A 20,805-nucleotide genomic window follows, 5' to 3' on the forward strand; every position below is an offset into this window, starting at 1 on the left:
CCAAGGGCCCAAACACTCCTTTCAAGTGAAGCAGCATTTCACTTGCATTTCCCCTAACTTAGTCTACTGCATTCGTCGCTCCCAATGCGGTCTTCTCTACATTGGAGAGACCAAATGTAAACTGGGCGACCACTTTGCAGAACACCTGCGGTCTGTCCACAAGAAAGACCCAAACCTCCCTGTCGCTTGCCATTTTAACACTCCACCCTGCTCTCTTGCCCACATGTCTGTCCTTGGCTTGCTGTATTGTTCCAGTGAAGCCCAACGCAAACTAGAGGAACAGCACCTCATCTTCCGACTAGGCACTTTACAGCCTTCCGGACTGAATATTGAATTCAACAACTTTAGATCTTGAACTCCCTCCTCCATCCCCACCCCCTTTCCATTTCTTCCCCCTCCCTTTTGTTTTTTTTCCAATAATTTATATAGATTTTTCTTTTCCCACCTATTTCCATTATTTTTAAATCTATACTTTTAATGCCCTGTTAGTCTTTCCACCCCTCCCCCACTAGAGCTGTACCTTGAGTGTTCTGCCATCCATTCTTAATTAGCACATTCGTTTAGATAATATCACCACCTTTAACACCTCTTTGTTCCTTTTTTCTGTGACATCTTTTGATTATCTGCTCCTATCACTGCTTGCTTGTCCCTACAACCACCACCCCCCCCCACCCCCAACTTCTCTCCCCCCACCCCCCACCTTAAACCAGCTTATATTTCACCCCTCTCCTAATATTACTCAGTTCTATTGAAGGGTCATGAGGACTCGAAACGTCAACTCTTTTCTTCTCCACCGATGCTGCCAGACCTGCTGACTTTTTCCAGGTAATTCTGTTTTTGTTTTTAATCATTAGCTATGGCTTATCTTCCTGTTTCTGCACTGTTATCTTTGGTGGCCCCCAAAGATCAACCCATGGCTCCTTCCTACTTCTTATTTTTATGCTGCCCCTCAGCAACATCATCAGAAAACACAATGTCTGATGTGATGTTTTTAATGTGAATGATGCGCAACAGATACAAGAGCCTAACATTTCCACAGACCCTGTTGGGGAAATTGAACTGCAGTGTGCAGGGCTTCCTGTCACACTTCTACAAGGGCATCCTCCCTCACGAAGTGGTGGAACTTGGACTAGCACGTGAAGCATGACTGGGGCCAAAGGAAGAGGAAAATAAAAAATTCTAAACCATCTTTCTATCTCTTCACTAGTAGTCCCTCTGGGATTGATTTAAACTGCAGGGTTTTCCCTAAACACAGAACGGAGTCTGCACCCATAATCTGAGGCATAAGCCATATTGGGCCTATTAAGATAAAAGCAAAATACTGTGGATGCTGGAAATCTGAAACAAAAACAAAAATTGCTGGAAAAACTCAGTAGGTCTGACAGCATCTGTAGAGAGGAAGACAGTTAATGTTTCGAGTCCATATGACTCTTCATCAGAACTAAAGAGGAATAAAAATGTGGTGAAATATAAGCTGTTTAAGGTGGGTGGGACAGGTGGAGCTGGATATAGGGCCAGTGATAGGTGGAGACAAAGGAGAGGTTGCCAAAGGTGTCATAAACAAAAGGACAAAGGGGTGTTGACGTTAGTGATATTAGTTAAAGTGTGTGCTAATGTTGACATTAAGGATAGAAAGCAGGATGAGCAAGTGACAGATGGCCCTAGTGGGGGTGGGGTGGGGGAAGGGATCGAAATAGGCTAAAAGGTGGAGATAAAACAATGGATGGAATAAATTTAAAAATAATAATAGAAATAGGTGGGAAAAGAAAAAAAATTAATAATAATTATTAGCAAAAAGGGGATCAAAAAGGGGGTGAGGATGGAGGAGAGAGTTCATGATCTGAAGTTGTTGAACTCAATGTTAAGCCTGGAAGGCTGTAAAGTTTCTAATTGGAAGATGAGGTGCTGTTCTTCCAGTTTGCATTGAGCTTCACTGGAACATTGCAGCAAGCCAAGAACAGACATGTGGGCATGAGAGCAGGGTGGTGTGTTGAAATAATAAGCTACAGGGAGGTCTGGGTCATGCTTGTGGACAGACCGAAGGTGTTCCGCAAAGCGGTCACCCAGTCTGCGTTTGGTCTCTCCAATGTAGAGGAGACCGCGTTGGGAGCAGCGAATGCAGTAGACTAAATTGAGGGAAGTGCAAGTGAAGTGCTGCTTCACTTGAAAGGAGTGTTTGGGCCCTTGGACGGTGAGGAGGGGGGAAGTAAAGGGGCAGGTGTTGCACCTTCTGCAGTTGCATGGGAAGGTGCTGTGGGGGGGGGTTGAGGTGTAAGGGGTGGTGGAGGAGTGGACCAGGGTGTCCCGGAGGGAACGGTCCCTACAGAATGCCGACAGGTGGGGTGAAGGGAAGATGTGTTTGGTGGTGGCATCATGCTGGAGTTGGCGGAATTATTATGGCCTTGGTCAGACTGTAACTCTAGAGCTGCATTCAATTTTTAACGCACCTCCGGAAAGATAAATTGGTAATGGGGTTGGGGGCAAGGGGGGTACTACAACAGATTCACCAGAATGGTAGTGGGGTTTAGAGGGTTAAATTTGAGGACAAGTTGCAAATTATTGGCTCTCGGGTACAAGTTTTGAGGGTGACTTGATAGCAATGTTTAGGGATTTGCTAGTATAAATAGATAAGCTATTTTCTCTGATAGGGTTGCAGAAATCTGGAAATCTCTCCCATCAAAAGGATGTGAATACATGTTAATTGAAGTTTTCAAGGTTGAGATAGAATTATTTCATGTAAGGGTATTAAGGGATATGGAGATAAGGTGGCAAAATGAAGTGGAGATAGGTTATCCATGACCTAATTGAATTACGAAATAGGTGTAAGGCTTTCTCATGTTGCTATGGAATCTCTGCCTTGCCCCTGCCTTAAGTAAGCTCCTAACTCTCCCTTTCCCCTTAAATTGTTAAAGTTGCAGCCCCAAATTAAACTTCACTTCACATTTTTTAAATTTAGTTTATTTGGTTGGTTTTAAAAGAGCTTCACCGTACCAGCAGAATAACCCACTGAGCAGCAGATTATTAAACTCTCCTGCCCTAAGTAAGCAGGAAACGCCACACAACGACCGCCTTAATATAAAGCATAGGCAATCTGAAAAATAATTAAAGAGGCACTTTCTTGGTTTCTTCTCGACATTTTACTCTGCAGCCAGTATGATAACATTTCAACGCCGTCTGAGAGTTAAGGCAGTGTCGGTGCGATGAGGAGCTGAGGTAGAGAGGAGAGTGGGCGGGGACAAGGTTTAAGTATCTGATTGGCAGTGGAATGTTGCCCGGAGGGTTCTGAGGATGACGCGAAGCTCTGGCCCCGCCCTTTCCCTCTTCACTGCGACAGCGGAGCGAGCGCTTGCTGATTTCCATTCAACATCAGCCCGAGCTCGTCGCGCCATCAACAAAGCATCATCGCTGGAGCTATGGGAATAAATGCAGCCGACATTGATGACCAGTCGCTTCTTCCTTACTATTTGAAGCCTGTCGACTTGGTGAAAGTGTCCGCAAGGTTTCTGCAGTGGTGGAGTCGCTGGTGCCAGTAAAATAAATCGGCGGCCGTCCGTATGGGGGGGTGGTTGCCGATTCTAGCGCAGTAGAAGTGCGTCGAGCGGGGCAGTGGCACAATGCGGAGTGAGGCGGCTCGCCACAAAAACACGGTAAAATGAACCAGTGTGCGAGCTATGGACGCCTGGCAGCTCCAGCAGTGGCCACCAGCAAACTCTTCACCGTCTAGCCCTGCTAGCAATGGGAGCTTTTAGCTTGTTGTGGTGCTTTCTTCCCTCTCTCGTAGCTTGGTCCGCAGCGACGATGCATTGGAGCGTTCTGACGGTAAGTACATCTGGATGTGAGCAGTGGGTTGTTTACCACAAGCCCTCTCATTGTTTGGGAGGCAAGGATATGTTTTAGATTCACAGTTTTTTGAAGGTATATACAGATTGTAATAGCTTGAGGTGTTGAGGACTTCATGGTTTTTCTATTCAATATCGATGCTGGAATGCGTCTGGGCAGGGCATTAGGTGCATGGTAATTTCCTGTACAAAGGATGGCACACTAGTTCCACCTCGACATCAGTGTTGAATTCATGCACGGGTACCCATGCACCGCAGAAGATAATGCACTTTATATTGACATATTTTTGTTGTTTTGGTAATGGATATTTTTGACGTTACTTTTGTCTTGGCTTAACTTAACTTAGTTTTTATTGGATGAAAATGTGCTATTGTGAAATAATACTGATTTGAAATGTAAGCCAGTATTGCAGCTGGCATTGACTTTCCTAAGAGGAGAACCTCTGTAATTTAAACTGTAAAACATTTCATTTGAAGTAATCTGGTTATACTTGGTCCCATACGTATATCAAGGATGCAGATCGCTGTATCAAGTTATTGATGTTTAAACTAGCAGTATGCCCTTGTTGGCTACAGTCACGGTGATGTGAATTTTCACTGTATTGGACATAATTTTGTATTGTTTTCACTTAAATAATTTGAAATCCTGTTAACTTGGCTTCTGGTGGCTATATTTCCTGTCAGTGTCACGCAGAGATGAAATTTAATTTTAACCTGTTCAACATGCACAATCTGTGTTCTAGACAGGTTTTCATTCATGCTGACACAATTACACTTCTTAAGCAAACTTGTTAAAGATTCAATGTTTTTTTTGAACAAGGCTAAACACAGTCATTGTGAAGCCTCTACTTCAAGTAGGAGTACTAATACACAGAATTGTGCTATATTTCAGCAATATTTTCCCTGTTTAAAATTTAATTTTTAATTATTTAGTGACAGTGAAGTGAGGCCAATTCTTAATGGTTGTTTAAAGTCCAATCACCTGTCTTAAAATGGCATCACAGCAAAATTCTGGGAACCATGAGGTTTGTAACCATAATCTCCATTACTTTGAGTAATTCCATGCCCTTTTACTAATTGTATATTTCATACAATTACAATGCAAATGAGCCATTTGGCCCAATCAGTCTCTGTTGATGCTTATTGTCCACACTGAGTGGCACTAAATCCAAGTGCCTGTCCTGTTTCTGTTTCCCTTCACGCTTCTGCCACTTATCTAACCTGTTACCTTTTGGAATAATCTCTGCTTCAATCACTAACTCTGGTAACGAATTCCACAACCACAATCCTGTGTTAACAATTTTTTCCTTGTTTTCTGTCCTAAGTTTCATTCTTGACCCCTCAATCACTAGAAACTGATTTTTTCCAATCTCCTCTGTCCTCCTTAACTTTATACACCTTGATCGAAACACTCTGATTACAATCTATATTTCCTCGTGCCAGGCAGCATACTAATGATTCCTGTTGTAGCATCCTTCCTAAAGTATGATTTTTTTGGGGGGGGAGGTGCAAAACTGCACCCAGTAATCAAACGGGTTTTACTGAGCTTTTATCTAGATTCACCATTATAGTTTGACTTTTATATTCTACCCCTCGTGCCATAAAGTCTATTATATTCTTTGTCTTTTTCCATTATCCATTAATGCCCATTATTCCATTGGTTTTTTATCTCTGAGACATGGGAGATGTTGCTTTGAACAGTGAACCACACCCTCCTCTGCAAATACAGACATTGAAAACTGCTTCCTCCAGCTCTACCGCTCCCCACTTCCAAGCATTCTGCATTACGTCTTGATTTATGAAAAAAAACAGGTTTTTAATCCACATCGTTCTTTTTAATTCCATACCCATGAATCAGCTCTAATATTATCTGTGTGGTACCTGGTTCAAGACTTTCTCTCAATCCATGTACTGTACATTACATCCACTGTATTTTCCTTTTTCATTATACCTGTCACCACCTCAGATTTGCCAAATGTGATCTATTTTTCTCTTTTAGTTAACTTCACACAGCCCAATTAATCTGAAGATGATAAAATAACTACATTTTCAGTGAGTAAATTCAGGCATGATTTATTGCAAGGGTGCCCTTGTGACAACAATGCAAGTCTGCAGATCTTTTAACTTGTCCCTGGTGGTGTTTGATCCCTAGCTTTTCCAAATAGGGGTGTTTGCCATTGTTATTTGGGTCTTTCAGGTCAAATGAGGATACATTTTTGCCACCGAGAAGCCCTTGCAGTTACTGACTGATCAAGTGAGTTTCTTTGGCTAATTAGGGAGAGGCACTGATCCTGCCTGTTGATGTGTTGTATGTTATCTTCTGCCCCAATCCATGACAGTCATGCTCATGTTTAAGGTAGAATGAGGGGAAGAAAAAGTAGGTGTGAAATCCAGATTGAGTTACTCTGAACTTTAAAGTGTATCAGCTGGAAGTCTTTTTAAATGCAAAAGTACCTGGATGTAAGCTTCAACATAATGACCAATTATTCCTATATCAGGCAATAATTAAAAATTACAGCAATTATGTGGTTTGGTGTACATTGAAAATAAGATACATTTACAAATGCAGCCCCTTCAGAACTACCTCATCAAGAAAATGATGCAGTAAACTTATAACAATGTTCAGGAGGTGGCCACAATTTCAATTGTGAGCTAAGATGTGTTCGTATATGTTTTTTTCCAATCCATGCTTAATGTTCTGAAACCTCTAAAAACACAAGTACAATACCATTGTCAATTCTTGTGGCACGAATAGTGTATATTGTTACTTTTTTTGTTCATTAATCCTTGTAAAAGGACTCATTTGCTGTCTTTTCTATATCCACCTGCAGATATATTTCATTGCTTTATAAACTTACTGAAACTCAATTTCTGAATTATGTAGAAATTCTACTGATGTTCTCGAATGGGTTTTAAATTCACTTTACTACATCTTCCTGCCCTACCCTTGTTTCTTCATATTTGCCTAAAATCTAAATCACTTGAGTGTTTTTTTTGTTATATGAGAAATCTGAGATTGTGCAGACCAGTTGCTTTGTTTGTTTTAAAAAAATTAAAATTTCAATTATTAAGCACGCTTGTTAGGATAATTCTCAGGAGGGAGATTCATAAAGCTTGCAATTGGTGGGCCTTAATACTGAAATACTTTAGAATTAACTTTTCAACCATTAATTCTAACAACTATGCAGCAAGCACAACTAGCTTCTTTTACCAATGTAGTTCAGACCACCTATATTGTAATAAGGTCAGTATGATCTGGTTTCATACCCTAATAGTAATGATGATCATGCAGTTTTCATAAAAATAATTCCCTTTACCAATTCATCTGCAGCATTTATGTAGCCTCTCCTATTTCTTCAGGGTATCCCAAAGTATTCTACAGTCAATTAAGTACTTCTAAAGCGTAGTCACTGCTATAATTACATGATAATTTGTGCACAGTGAGAATATAAATTTGGGTTCTGCACTAGATACTCTTTTAGATTCACCACTCTCTTCTAAAAGTAGATCTCCTGCCTCCAATGAGAAGGTGTTTACTGGAAGGGTCGGGAAAATGAAACTCCTTCGATGTGAACTGGAGACTATGATCTTGCACACCCTCCCACAGGCACTCCTTCCAATCCCCAGGAAGACTTACTGACAAACTCTTCAGTGAAGCAAGACCAATTATAAAGCATCAAGGCAGATACATTTACAAACAATTTAACAAATGGAGGGCTCTTTAAAGTGAACTTTATTCCCTGCAAAACAAGAATTCCAGCTCAAGTCATTATATTGAACATCTGCATGAGGTTTGGTGCCTCAGTCATCCATTCCAATTACTGCCTGGCTGCTCCTTTGGGTTCAATCCAACAATGTGTAATCACCATTCCCTACTTTGAGCTTCGAACACAATATCTGCAGATTGCCAAAAATGCCACCTTATGCCACAGTGCTGTTTACCTCAGCCCAACCTCGCTCCTCCTTCTTCTCCTTAGGCTTCCATATCTCAAGACTCATGAGGCAGACGAAGTACATGCTTACGTCCATTTTCAGTTTCTTCCTGGAATGGGTTGCTAGCCTGAAGTCAGAGGCTATATGTAGCTTGAGGGGCACAACTCCGCCGGAGACTCTCCCACTCTTACCAGCTGCCATAGGCAAGTTGGAGGGATTTGCATGTTGATAATCAATCCGTTTAGCCATGTTATGAACTTTCCATGGCCATCAATTCCTGGGGTGGGACTCAAACCAAGAGTTTCTGGCTCAGAGGTAGGAACATTACCCACTACGCCACAAGACCTCAACCTCACTCTCATTGTTGCAGAAACCTTCATTTATGGCTACATCACCTCTCAGCTTCATTTCTCAAATCTCTCTGAGTGGCTTTTTGCTACTTTTAATTTAAAGTTCAGCGTTTACTTATTCTGTGTCTTTTAACAATATTGTCTCCCCTCAGTCACCTTTCTAGCCCAAAGATCGTTGAACTTTTCAAAGTTCACATCTCTGATGCTAGGTACAATTTTGCATGTTTTTGTACCTCCAGGAATTTTTTTTATCTGTCGTCAGTTTTCTGATCTATGCCAATCAAGCATGACAGCTTATAACTTGTATTGACATCATTATTTTGTTTTGTTGATGGGTATTCTGCAGTGATTAGATATATTGAATGTATTAAAAGGCACAAACCTTTCAACTTCACCCAGGGGTATTTTGATATCATTAATGGTGAGCTTATGTTGCCCATTTATTCCTTTTACATGCAGTATTTCACACTTGTCTGTTATGCATTCTCAGTTGCCATTATTTCTGTCCACTTGCATATCTTGCCTAATTTATTTTGTGGTCCTTGAGTTGCTTTTTCAGATTCCACTACCCTACTCAGCTGGTTGTTGTAGGCCAATAGCCTCGGCTTCAGTGCACCACCGCAGGGGTTTCGCAAGGGCCAGTGATCCGAAGGGCTTCAAAAATGGCATTTACGCCATCATAAAGTCAGAAGCAAGGAAGCTTGTTGATCGTAGTAGTTTACCCCTTCATTAACAATTCCTCAGATAGTGAAAGCATGTAGTCAGAGCTGCACAGAATTCAGGACAGAATTGATAAAGTGACAAGTAACATTTAAAAAAAAATCTTTCATGGGATGTGGGCATCATTGGCAAAGCCAGCATTTGCCCATCCCTAATTGCCCTTGAGCTGATTGGCTTGCAAGGGTCACTGCAGAGGATGGTTAAGAGTCAACCATGTTGTTGTGGGACTGGAGTCACATGCAGACCAGACCAGGTAAGGACTGCAGATTTCCTTCCCTGAAGGACAACAGTGAACCCGGTGGGTTTTTATGACAATCGATAGTGTCATGGCTTCATTACTGAGACTAGCTTTTAATTCCAGATTTTATTAATTGAATTTAAATTCCACCAGCTGCTATGGTGAGATTTGAACCCATGTGCCCAGAGCATTAGCCTCTGGGTTATGTGTCGACTATGTCACAGTCTCTCCCACTATATTCAGCATAATAACTTCTATCTTGTGTTTGTGCCACACAAGTGCTAGGCAATGACAATCCTCAGTAAGATGGTCCAACAACATATCAATCGTGTGGCTAGTCCAGTTATGGCTACTCGAGTAGGTAGGAGGTTTGGTATTCTGCATGGGGTGGCTCTGCTCCTGACTACCCAAAGTCTTTCCTCCACTTAAGGCACAGCTAGGGGGTCAGATGGAATACTTTTCAGCTGCTTGCATGGATGCAGCTGCAAATGATCTCAAGAAGCTTAATATTAGGACACCCCTTCCTGCACCTTAAACATTAACAACTAATGCAGATGGCTGCACTTTGTACTATCTATAGGATATACTACTGCAGTTTCCGAACACAAGGATTAGGAGCAGGAATAGATCATTCGGGCCCCTCAAGCCAGCTGCGTCATTTGGTGAGCTCATGGCTGACCTGATTGTGGATTTAACTCCACTTCCCTGCCTGTCCCCCATAACCCTTGACTCCCTTGCTGATCAAAAATCTCTAACTCAGCCTTGAACATATTCAATGGCTCAGCCTCCACTGTTATCTGTGGAAGAGAATCCCAAGGGCTAGCAGCCCTCTGAGAGAAACAATTCCCTCTCATCTCCATCTTAAATGGGAGATCCGTAAATTCTAAACTGTCTCTTGGTTCTAGACTCCTGCAAAAGGAGCATTCTCAGCATCCAACCTGTCAAGTCCCCTCAGGATCTTTTATGTTTCAATTAGATCAGCCCTCATTCTTCTAAACTCCAATGGGTATAGGCCCAACCTGTTCAGCCTTTCTTTATAAGATAACCCACCCCCCCCCCTCCCATCCCAGGAATCAACAAAGTCAAATGAACCTTCTCTGAACAGCTTCTAAGGCAATTGTCTCCTTTTCACTTCCTTGAAGGACAATGATGACAGGTTCATGGAACACCATTACCTCCAAATTCCCCTCCAAGGTCCAAATGATGCTGACTTGGAAATATATCACCATTCCTTCATCACTGGGTCAAAATCCTGAAAACCCCTACCTAACCACACTATGGAAGTGTTTTCACTACACACAATGCAGTGAATCAAGGAGAAAGCTCACCACCATCTTCTCATGGGCAATTGAGGATGAGAAATAAATGTTGACTTTGCTAGTGATACCATTGCCTGAGAAGAAATTCTAATAATTAACAAAGTTGGCCATTTTTCCTTTAGCTATTATTGTAAATTAATAAAGCCCTGAGATACTTCTAGCACTCGATTTCTCTTTCTTCATTCCTGCTATTCCACACTATCCCTCACAAATTTTATAGCCATGACAATCCTGTTCCATCCTCCTGCTTTCTGTTTATTAGTCTCTGGAGCTTTGCTAAATGTGTTTTACAAGTCAGTGTGTCCAGCCAGCAACAGCTTCGTTTTCTGAGGATTTTTCACAGGGCACTTAGGATGTCATTTCTTCAAAAAAAGGTTAAGAGATTGGCCAGACAGGAAAAACAAGTCATGAGGATGTAATATTTGGTATTGAATCACGGAAACGTTCATGATGAGAGTGAAAGCTCTTGTAGCAAGGGCAATTTTTGTGATTTAACTATTGGTGTTTGATTGTGACCAAGAGAACTGCAGGATTCTCTGAAGTTAGTATTAAAATAGTTTTGGGGAAATGAATCACCTGTGTGTCAGTCCCCTGTACGGATTTGAGAGTCTTTACTGTGTCCAGCTGTGTTGGTCAGTTCCCTGTCCATATTTGTTGTCTTTACCTTGTACAGCTGTGAGTGGGTCAGTTCCCTGTCCAGGTCTCAGTGCGTCTTTCCCTTCTGAGTCATGTGAGGATATAATTGGGCTGCTCATGCTGTATCTAATTTAATGCAGAAGACTTTGCTATGTCTTTTGACTCATGAGGGGAGCTAAATAAATTTTTGTTGGATGCAATAACCCCTGCTAACTTGATGTGTTCAAACTGGTTCAAGTTGGTATTTCTCTGAGCCATATTCAATTGACGGCCAGAATATTGGACAGGGGTAATATTTGAAGCATCTTAAATTTGGGTGGGAAAGTTGCTTGTTCAGAGAAGCTTAAAGTTATCATCAATATTTGCCTACAGAATGCAACTGCATTTTAACTGCTGTGAAACACCTACACAGTGCAATGTAAATTCAAGTCTAATTTGTTTAGTGTAGTTTCTTTTATGCTGTGCTAAGTCACATATTCATGGTGCCTAATGTTAGAGCTGTCCACACACTGCCTCAAGCAGCACATTCCAAACCCATGACCACTACCATCTGGAAGGACAAGGGCAGAAGATAGACGGGAACACCAACACCTGGAAGTTTCCCTCCAAGCCATTCACCATCCTTGGAAATATATCACCGTTCTTACACTGTTGCTGGGTCAAAATCTTGGAACCCCCTTCCTAACAGCACTGTGGGTGTACCTACACCACATGGACTGCAGTGGTTCAAGAAGGCAGCTCACCACCACCTTCTGAAAGGCAACTGGGGATGGACAATAAATGCTCTCCTAGCCAGCAATGCCCACATCTCATGAATGAATTTAAAAATATCAAAATGCAGCATTAGACCCACTGGTAGGGTACTTCTCCTTCCTCCTTTAAAACACTCCAAATACATACTCCTTTGACCCAAACCTTTGGCCATCTGCCATAGTCTTATGTGGCTTGGTGTCAAATTTTGCTTCAACCCTCCTGTGAAGCGTCTTGGGTTGTTTCATTACATTAAAGCCACAATATAAATATAAGTTATTGTTTTTGGTTGTTGGCGGTGGCATCCTTGCATTTACATAAGATTAAGGACATGCAGTAATTCAAATCTGTTGGCGATTTTTATATGGTTTACTTCTGATGGCTGAAGTGGCCAATATGTGAGAGGCAGGTTTTGCCATGAGTGCTGCATACGAAGTGTTTATCAGGTTGTTGGAGTTTTTTTTAAACCCATAATTTTTCGTTTCAGCTGGAGTTTTGAAAAATCACAGTTTGAATTACAAAAATATCTTTGTCAGAAGTGGTACCACACAAAGCCAGATTTGTGTAGCAATTGTTAGTTGATTTTTTGGCCTTTTAAAGTAAAATGCCTTTTTTAAGGTGTCCACATGTTTCTATCTAGAAGACTGACCCATGTCATTCAGTTTTGTGGGTAAAAGCAAAATACTGTGGATGCTGGATAATTCGAAACAAAAACAGAAAATGCTGGAAAAACTCAGCAGGTCTAACAGCGTCTGTGGAGAGAAAGACAGAGTTAACATTTCGAGTCCATATGACTCTTCAGAGCTAAAGAGAAGTAAAAATGTGGTGAAATTTATACTATTTAAGGGGGGGAGGGGGGTGGAGCAGGTGAAGCTGGATAGAAGGCTAGTGATAGGTGGGGGCAAAGGAGAGATTGACAAAGATGTCAGGAACAAAAGGACAAAAGGGTGTTAATGGTACTGGTACTGGCTAAAGGAGATGCTGATGGTGGCATTAAGGTAAGAAAGCAGAATGTGATAGCAAGACAAGGGTAAGCACTCTGGAAAGAACAACATGAACAAATGACAGGTGGGGGGAAGGGACAGTGGTGGGAAAATAGATCGAAAATAGGATAAAAGATGGGGATAAAACAATGAATTTTTTAAAATGAATAAAAAATAAAAATAAGTGGATAAAAAAAAAAATGAATATTGAAAAAGGAGGATAAAAAATGGGTCAAGATGAAGGAGAGATTTCATGGTCTGAAGTTTTTGAACTCCATGTTAAGTCCGGAAGGCTGTGGAGTGCCTAATTGGAAGGTGAGGTGCTGTTCCTCCAGTTTCCTCAACATTGCAGCAGGCCAAGGATGGACATGTGTGCATGAGAGCAGGATGAGTTTTGTGGATTTTGGTTACCTGCAGTAAGTAGATGTCCAAATGACAATTGTTCACGTATGAGCCAAGACAATGATTGCTGGCTGACTGTTGAACTGGAGAGGATACAGGTAATAATACAGGAGTAGCATTATCCCGTTCCATATGCACTTCCCATCAATAGTGTACGAAATGGTTTGAACCAATTTTCAGCTCCAGTAGTTTATTGAAGTTTGAATTACTTTGTGATTAACTGAGTAAGTGTCCACTTCACCTTTTGGTTTCTTTGGGGTTGTATTCAGTTATATCTCTTGAATGCATCTTGAGATGTAAATACATTTTAAAATTTGTTTTGTAAGTGTTAAAGCCCTGTACCACAATCTCAGTAAGTTTGCAATGTAAAAGGCATGTTGTTGCTGATGGCAATTCTTTCAATTATTGCTGACACTGGCAACTGTGAAGCAAATTTCTGTATATGGTGATATAGTCTCAGGCGTTTACAGCGCAGAAGGAGGCCATTCAGCCCATCGAGTCTGCACCAGTCAACAAAGATCTGACTGCACTAAACCCATTTTCCAGTGCTTGGCCCATAGCCCTGGAGGCTATGGCAACGCAAGTGAATATCTAAATACTTCTTAAATGTTACAAGAGTTTCTGACTCAACCACCCTTTCAGGCAGTGGGTTCCAGACTCCCACCACTCTCTGGGTGAAAAAATTTCTCCTTAAATCCCTTCTTAGCCTTCTACCTCTTATCTTAAAATCTGTGCATCCTGGTTATTGACCCATTGGCTAATGGAAAATGTGCCTTCCTATTCACCCTATCTATGCCCCTCATAATCTTATGAACCTCTGTCAGGCTCCCCTCTCAACCTTTGCTGCTCCAAGGAAAACAGCCCCAGCCTATTCAATCTTTCCTCATAGCCAGCATCCTGGTAAATCTTCTCAGCACCCTCTCCAGTGCAATCACATCCTTCCTATAATGTGGTGACCAGAACTGCATGCAGTAATCCAGTTGTGGCCTATCCAGCATTTTATGCAGTTCCAGCATAACCTCCCTGCTCTTGCCTTTATTAGCCAAGGTGTAGAATACAAGTATACCATATGCCTTCCTAACCACCCTATCTACCTGCCCTGCTACCTTCAGGGATCTGTGGATATGTACACCAAGATCCCTCTGATCTTCAGAGCTTTCCAGGGTCCTACCATTCATAGTGTAATCCCTTGCCTTGTTAGCCCTCCCCAAGTGCATTACCCCTCACTTTTCAGGGTTGAATTCCATTTGCCACTGCTCTGCCCACCTGACCAGTCCACTGATATCCTCCTGCAGCTTACAGCTATATTCCTCACGATTTACCCAATTTTCATGTCATTTGTGAACTTCTTGATCATACCCCCTTCATTTAAGTCCAAATCATTTATGTACACCACAAACAGCATGGGCCCCAGCACCGAGTCCTGCGGAACTCCATGGAAACAGACTCCCAGTCACAGAAACATCCCTCTACCATTACCCTCTGCTTCCTGTCTCTCAGCCAATTTTGGATCCAATGTGCCACTTTGCCTTGGATCCCATGGACTCTTACTTTCTTGACCAGTCTGCCATGAGGGACCTTATCAAAAGCCTTGCTAAAGCCCATGTGGACCACATCAAATACATTACCTTCATCAACACTCCTGGCTACCTCCTCAAAAATTCGATCAAATTTGTCAAACATGACATTCCCTTAACAAATCCATGCAGGCTATCCCTGATTAATCCGTGTCTCTCCAAGTGCAGATATATTCCCTCAGAATCCTTTCTAGTAACTTCCCCACCACTGCGGTTAGACTGACTGGCCTGTAATTTTCTGGTCAATCCCTTCCTCCCTTTTTTAAAAATGGGACAATGTTAGCGGTTCTCCAGTCCTCTGGCATCTCACCTGTGGTCAGAGAGGATTTGAAAATTACTGCCAGGGCTCCTAGTATCCCTTCCCTTGCCTCCCTCAACAGCTTGGGATACATCTCATCCGGGCCTGTGGATTCATCCACTTTTAAGGCTGCTAAACCCGCTAGTACCTCCTCTCTCTCTCTGTTAATTTCCTCTAATATTTCACAGTCCTCCACCCTGATATCCATACCTGCATTGTCCTTTTCCATTGTGAAGACCGGCGCAAAGTATTCATTGAGGACTGTACCCACATCTTCCGGGTCCACACACACATCACCTCTAAAGTCACTAATTGGCCTGACTCTTCCCCTAGTAATTCTCTTGCTCCTTATGAATTAAAAAAAAAACCCTTTGGATTTTCCTTTATTTTACCCACCAATGCTTTCTCATGCGCTCTCTTAGCTTTCCTAATTTCCTGCACTTTTTATGCACCTCTAGGGACTCTGCCGTATTGAGCCCTCGGTATCCGCCATAAGCTTCTCTTTTTTTTCTTAATGTCGATTGACATCCAGGGTTCTCTGGACTTGGTCACCCCCTTTGTCTTTACAGGAACATATTTGCCCTGCATTCTAGCTGTTTCCTCCTTGAATGCCTCCTACTGCTCTGACACAGTTTTATCTGCAAGGAGCTGCTCCCAGTCCACTTGGGCCAAATCGTATCTCATCTTAGTAAAATTACCCTTTACCCAGTTTAGCACTTTTATTCCCGGTCCAACTTTATCCTTTTCCATAACTATTCTAAATCTAACTGAGTTATGGTCACTATCTCCAAAATGCTCCCTTACTGATATGCTTTCTACCTGCCTTGGCTCATTTCCGAATATTGGGCCCAGAACTGTCCCCTCCCTTGTTGTGCTTTCTATATAGTGGCTAAAAAAAGTTCTCCTGGATGCAACTTAAGAATGTTGCTCCCTCCCTACCTTGCACACTAAAACTATCCCAGTTAATATTTGGGTAGTTAAAATCCCCTCTATTACTGTCATATTATTCTTACACTTCCTCTGAAATTTGATTACATATTTGATCCTCTATGGATATGGTATATTCGATTTCAGAAGTCCACTGTATCACCCTTTCCTCCCTCACTCATTTTAAATTTTGTTTTTTTTATTCATTCAAGGGATGTGGGCTTTGCTGGCTAGGCCAGCATTTGTTGCTCATCCCTATCCCTAGTTGCCCTTGAGAAGGTAGTGGTGAGCTGCCGCCTTGGACCTCTGTGGTCCAAGTGGTGTAGGTACACCCACAGTGCTGTTAGGAAGGGAGCCCCAGGATTTTGACCCAGTGACAGTGAAGGAATGGCGATATATTTCCAGGTCAGGATGGTGAGTGACTTGATGGGGAACTTTCTGGTGGTGATGTTCCCATTATATTTAAACATTACAACATGGCAGCAACAGTGTAAGATCATAACTGAGATGTGCACGTGTAAAGACAGACAAGCTGCAGTCTTTAGATCATAATGTGTTCTTCCATCTACTGTAAGCAGCTGAAGAATTTGGTTAAAAAGATGATGGTGGATTTTATAGTGATTGGACAGTCATCTAAATTCTTCTCATGTTGACTCCTCCTCCACTGTCGCTAAATTATCTGACTGCTTATCCAACACCCAGTAGTGAATGAGCAGAAATTTTCTCCAGTTGAATATTGAGCCGTCGTAATGTGGCTCATTTACGCATGCTAGATGTGAAATATGTGTCGTCGGCAAACAAAGGTATGTGTTCCAGTCTTGCACCTTCTTTGAATTACCCAGCGGCTTGGGGAACTTATAGTCCCTGTTGCTTTCTCTATAGCATTGACTCGGCCAATCACTGTTGACTTGCCAATGAATCAGCACCCTTTTCTCCTGCAACATAAATTATTGTCGTCATTTGAAATATGGCATTCTTGCGTTTGTCCTGATGAATGCAAGACAAAAAGCTTTATCAACATGTCTCTGCTTTTTTTAGCAATATTCAAGGCTAAAGCCATGTTTTTTTTGGTTCCCATTCCAAGCTCTGATCCCTCACTATTGACTCCATCCCTCTCCCTCACAACTGTCCAAGATTAAACCAGCCTGTTCACAACTTTATTGTCACATTTGGCCCTAAGATGAACTTACAACCTCACATTTGCACCGTTGCTATGACTGCCTATTTCCACGTCCGTAACATCATTCAACTTCGCTCCTGTCTCAGCTCATTTCCTGCAGAAACTCGCATTCATGTCATTGTTACTTCTCGACTTGACAGTCCCAATGTGCTCCTGGCTGGTCTCCCACATTCTACCCTCTGTGAACTTGAGGTCATCCAAAACTCTGCTGCCCATGTCTTAACTCACAGAAAGTTCTGTTCACCTATTACACCTGTTCTTGCTGACCTACATTTAGTTCCTGGTCAAGCAATGCTCTGATTTTAAAATTCTCATCCTTGCTTTCATATCCCTTCATCCTCCATCTCTCTATAATGTTCTCCATCCCCACGGCCATTTAAGATAGCTGCGCTTCTTTGATTCTGGTCTCTTGAGCATCTCTGATTTTAATTCCTCCACCATTGGTGGCAGGGTCTTCTGTGGCCTTAGCCCTAAGCTCTGGAATTCCTTCCATACACCTCCAACTCTACCTCACTCTGCTTATTTAAGGTACTGCTTAAAACTGGTCCCTGACCAAGCTTTTGGTCATCTGACCCAACATCTCCTCACATGGCTTGGTGTCATATTTTATATGATAATGCCCATGTGAAGCAACTTGGAACGTAAATGGTGCTTTAAATACGTGCGCTTGTACAAGTCTCTCTCTGCCTTGCCCACTTACCATAGTACTGTCAATAGTCACAAATCTGAAATTTGAAACATTGTGCAAAATAAGAACACTTGTACAGTTCTTATCAATGATAACATGAAAGCAGCTTCAGAGCATTGTTGTATTGCTCCTAGTTAATCTGTCTTGGCTGTAACATTAATGATGTTTGATCTCAGCAGTGGCAACACTTTGTTACTGCAGGATAAAAGTTAACGTTAACTTTCTCCCTTGGATAACCCAAGTTTATTTTAATGGTATTTGTTATTGTTTCACTTCAAAATCTTAACTACTCTCTATTTATCTTGTGTCTTTGTTTCCACATGGTTGCACAATTCCAGTGGATCGAAATTTTGTTTTTTTTGTCTCAAGTGCTTGTGTCATGATTGATAGGTTATGCGTGCCATTTAATTCAATTTGTCTTGGTAGGAATGGGAAATTGGATGTACAAAATACCCATTTTGTTGTTTGCATTTTCATTCCTTCAGGGTGTGTGTGTTTCCTCTTTGCCCCAGTGCTCTAGCTGGTTAGAGTTTGAGAGAGGAAATCTGCTGTCAGTCACATTGTGCAGTACACAGAAATTCTCCACTATAGCACGTGCTTCTCTTCATGCAATGTTGTTTGTTTCAGTACACTAGCAAACAATCAGATACAATCTGGAGTCTTCAAATTTTGACACTGTGAAAAGTAGACCAAACTTGCATTTATGTAGAGCCTTTTAGGTCCTCTAGTCATCCCGAAGTGCTTCACAGCCAATGAAACAATATTGAAGTTATGTCACTGTCATGCACAAAACACTGCTATCAATTTGTACAGCCAGGTCCCACAGTAGTGTGACAATGGCCAGGTAATGTGTATTTAGTAACGTTGAGAGATCAGTATTGGGCCAGGATGATGTGCACTTCTTCAAAATAATGCTATGGCATCTTTACATTCACCTGAATGGGCAAACGTCTCAGCCAAAAGATGGCACTTCTGACAGTGCAGCACTCCCTCAGTACTGCACTGGCATGTCAACCTGGATTTTTTGTGCTCAAGTCTCTGGAGTGGGAATTAAAAAGTAAAAATCAAAGCTTTCCATCTAAATTGGCATAATTTATATACAATGTCACACATCCTTATTACGGGTCAGCAAGTGTTTGATTCACTGCTAAATGGAGTCCTGTGAAATTAAGTGCTCATAGTTTCTCAAAAAGTAAAAGCTTGTATTCTCTCCTCTGAGGTGGGTCGCCATCATAATTAATCCATGCATGGGGAAGGAATTTTTATTCCATAAATTCAAATTGTCCGCACCCTGTTGTATAGTTACCCAAGTGATATGATGTTTACAGTATTTTAGTATAGGACAAAATCAGCTGAAAAATGTTGTCATTTGTTTACTGTTGGCAAAATAAATATTTATAGAGTGAACTTTTGATGCCTCTGTAAATATCTGATTGCAGAGACCTATGAATCCTTGACTATATGCTTACAGACAACTTGACACTGCATTACACTAATCAGTGTAAACATATAGCGCCTGAATTTGTCAGAGCTTGGATGGTGGCTGGAGGGGGAATGTATCTTGCAGCAGGCTCCCTTAGTTACATTTACATGTTTAGATTTCAGACTTTGTTCTCCAAGTTGCTGGAGAAGCATGCAGATATTGGTATGGAGAGGCTAAAAGGACATCTGCCATTTTGAACAATGAGACAAACAGTTATCACCTTAACCAATGAGGTTAAAGGATTGAGAAGGATGGTGAATTAGAACATTAGAACTAGGAGCAGAAGTAGGCTATACGGTTTCTTGAGCCCCCTCCACCATTCAGTAAGATCATGGCTGACCTGATCTTGGCCTCAACTCTGGTTTCCTACCCCCCCCTTAACTCTTGACTCCACTATAGTTCAAGAATCTGTCTATCTCAGCCTTAAATATATTCAATGACCCAACCTCCGCAACTCCCTGGAGTAGTGAATTCCAAAGATTCATGGCCCTCTTGAGAGAAGAAATTCCTCATCATCTCTGTCTTAATGGGGGACCCATGTTCTGAAACTGTGCCCCCTAGTTCTAGATTCCCTCTCTGAAACATCCTCTCAACATCTACCCTGTCAAGCCCCCTCAGAATCTAATGTTTCGTTACGATTACCTCTCGTTCTCTAAACTCCAGTGAATTTAGGCCCAAATCTGCTCACCCTTTCCTCATAGGACAGCCCCTTCATCCCAGGAATCAGCCTGGTGAATCTTCTCTGAACTTTTTTTTTGTTGCAAAAATATGCTTTATTCATAAAATATCAGAACATTACGAAACACTTCAAATTGACCATCACAAAGTGCAATAATATTCAAGTCTTCTACATAGATCATATTGTACCCTGAAGTGCTTCAATACAATCAAAGGAACATTACAGACATTTCAAAATGGTCATAATAGTGCAATGGTGTTTAATTTGTCTCCATAGTCATGTTGCACTCTGAGGTGCTTAAATACAATTGTGATACATTTAATATTCACTGCACACGTTCAGTGTGAGTCATACAGCCCGAGGGGCCTATACAATACCTAGCCCCTCGGTGCTCTATGGCTGAAAGGTCTTAGACAGTGACCTTTCCCCATTGCGCTTCTGTGGCAGCTGCCCCAATCTTTAGTGCATCTCTCATCACGTAGTCCTGGACTTTGGAATGCGCCAGTGTGCAACATTCGGTCAGGGACAACTTTTTGCTTTGGAAGACCAGCCAGTTTTGGGCAGATCAAAGAGAATCTTTCACTGAGTTGTTGATCCTCCATCTGCAGTTGAAGTTTGTCTCGGTGTGTGTCCCTGGGAACAGCCCGTAGAGCTTGGAGTCCTGCGTCATGGAACTGCTCAGGATGAACCTTAACAAAAACCACTGCATCTCTCTCCAGTCGTTCTTGCAAAGGCACGCAAAGAGGTGGGAAATGGTCTCTTCCTCACCACAGCCACCTCGAGGGCAACGTGTGGAGGGCGTG

The 20,805-nt window shown here is 41.9% G+C and overlaps 1 protein-coding gene across 1 annotated transcript in view; it reads left to right on the forward strand.

Moving 5' to 3' along the window:
- The first annotated feature begins 3,286 nt into the window (after window positions 1-3,286).
- The window catches only part of tnfrsf21 (tumor necrosis factor receptor superfamily, member 21), a 105,378-nt gene continuing 87,859 nt past the window's right edge, over window positions 3,287-20,805 (forward strand). Inside the window, exon 1 of the mRNA XM_078542077.1 lies at window positions 3,287-3,819. Within this exon, the coding sequence (XP_078398203.1) occupies window positions 3,736-3,819 (84 nt within the window). The 5' untranslated portion in view covers window positions 3,287-3,735. The remainder of the gene's footprint in view (window positions 3,820-20,805) is intronic.

Source organism: Cetorhinus maximus, chromosome 5 (assembly GCF_964194155.1).
Source record: "Cetorhinus maximus chromosome 5, sCetMax3.hap1.1, whole genome shotgun sequence".
Taxonomy (NCBI): domain Eukaryota; kingdom Metazoa; phylum Chordata; class Chondrichthyes; order Lamniformes; family Cetorhinidae; genus Cetorhinus; species Cetorhinus maximus.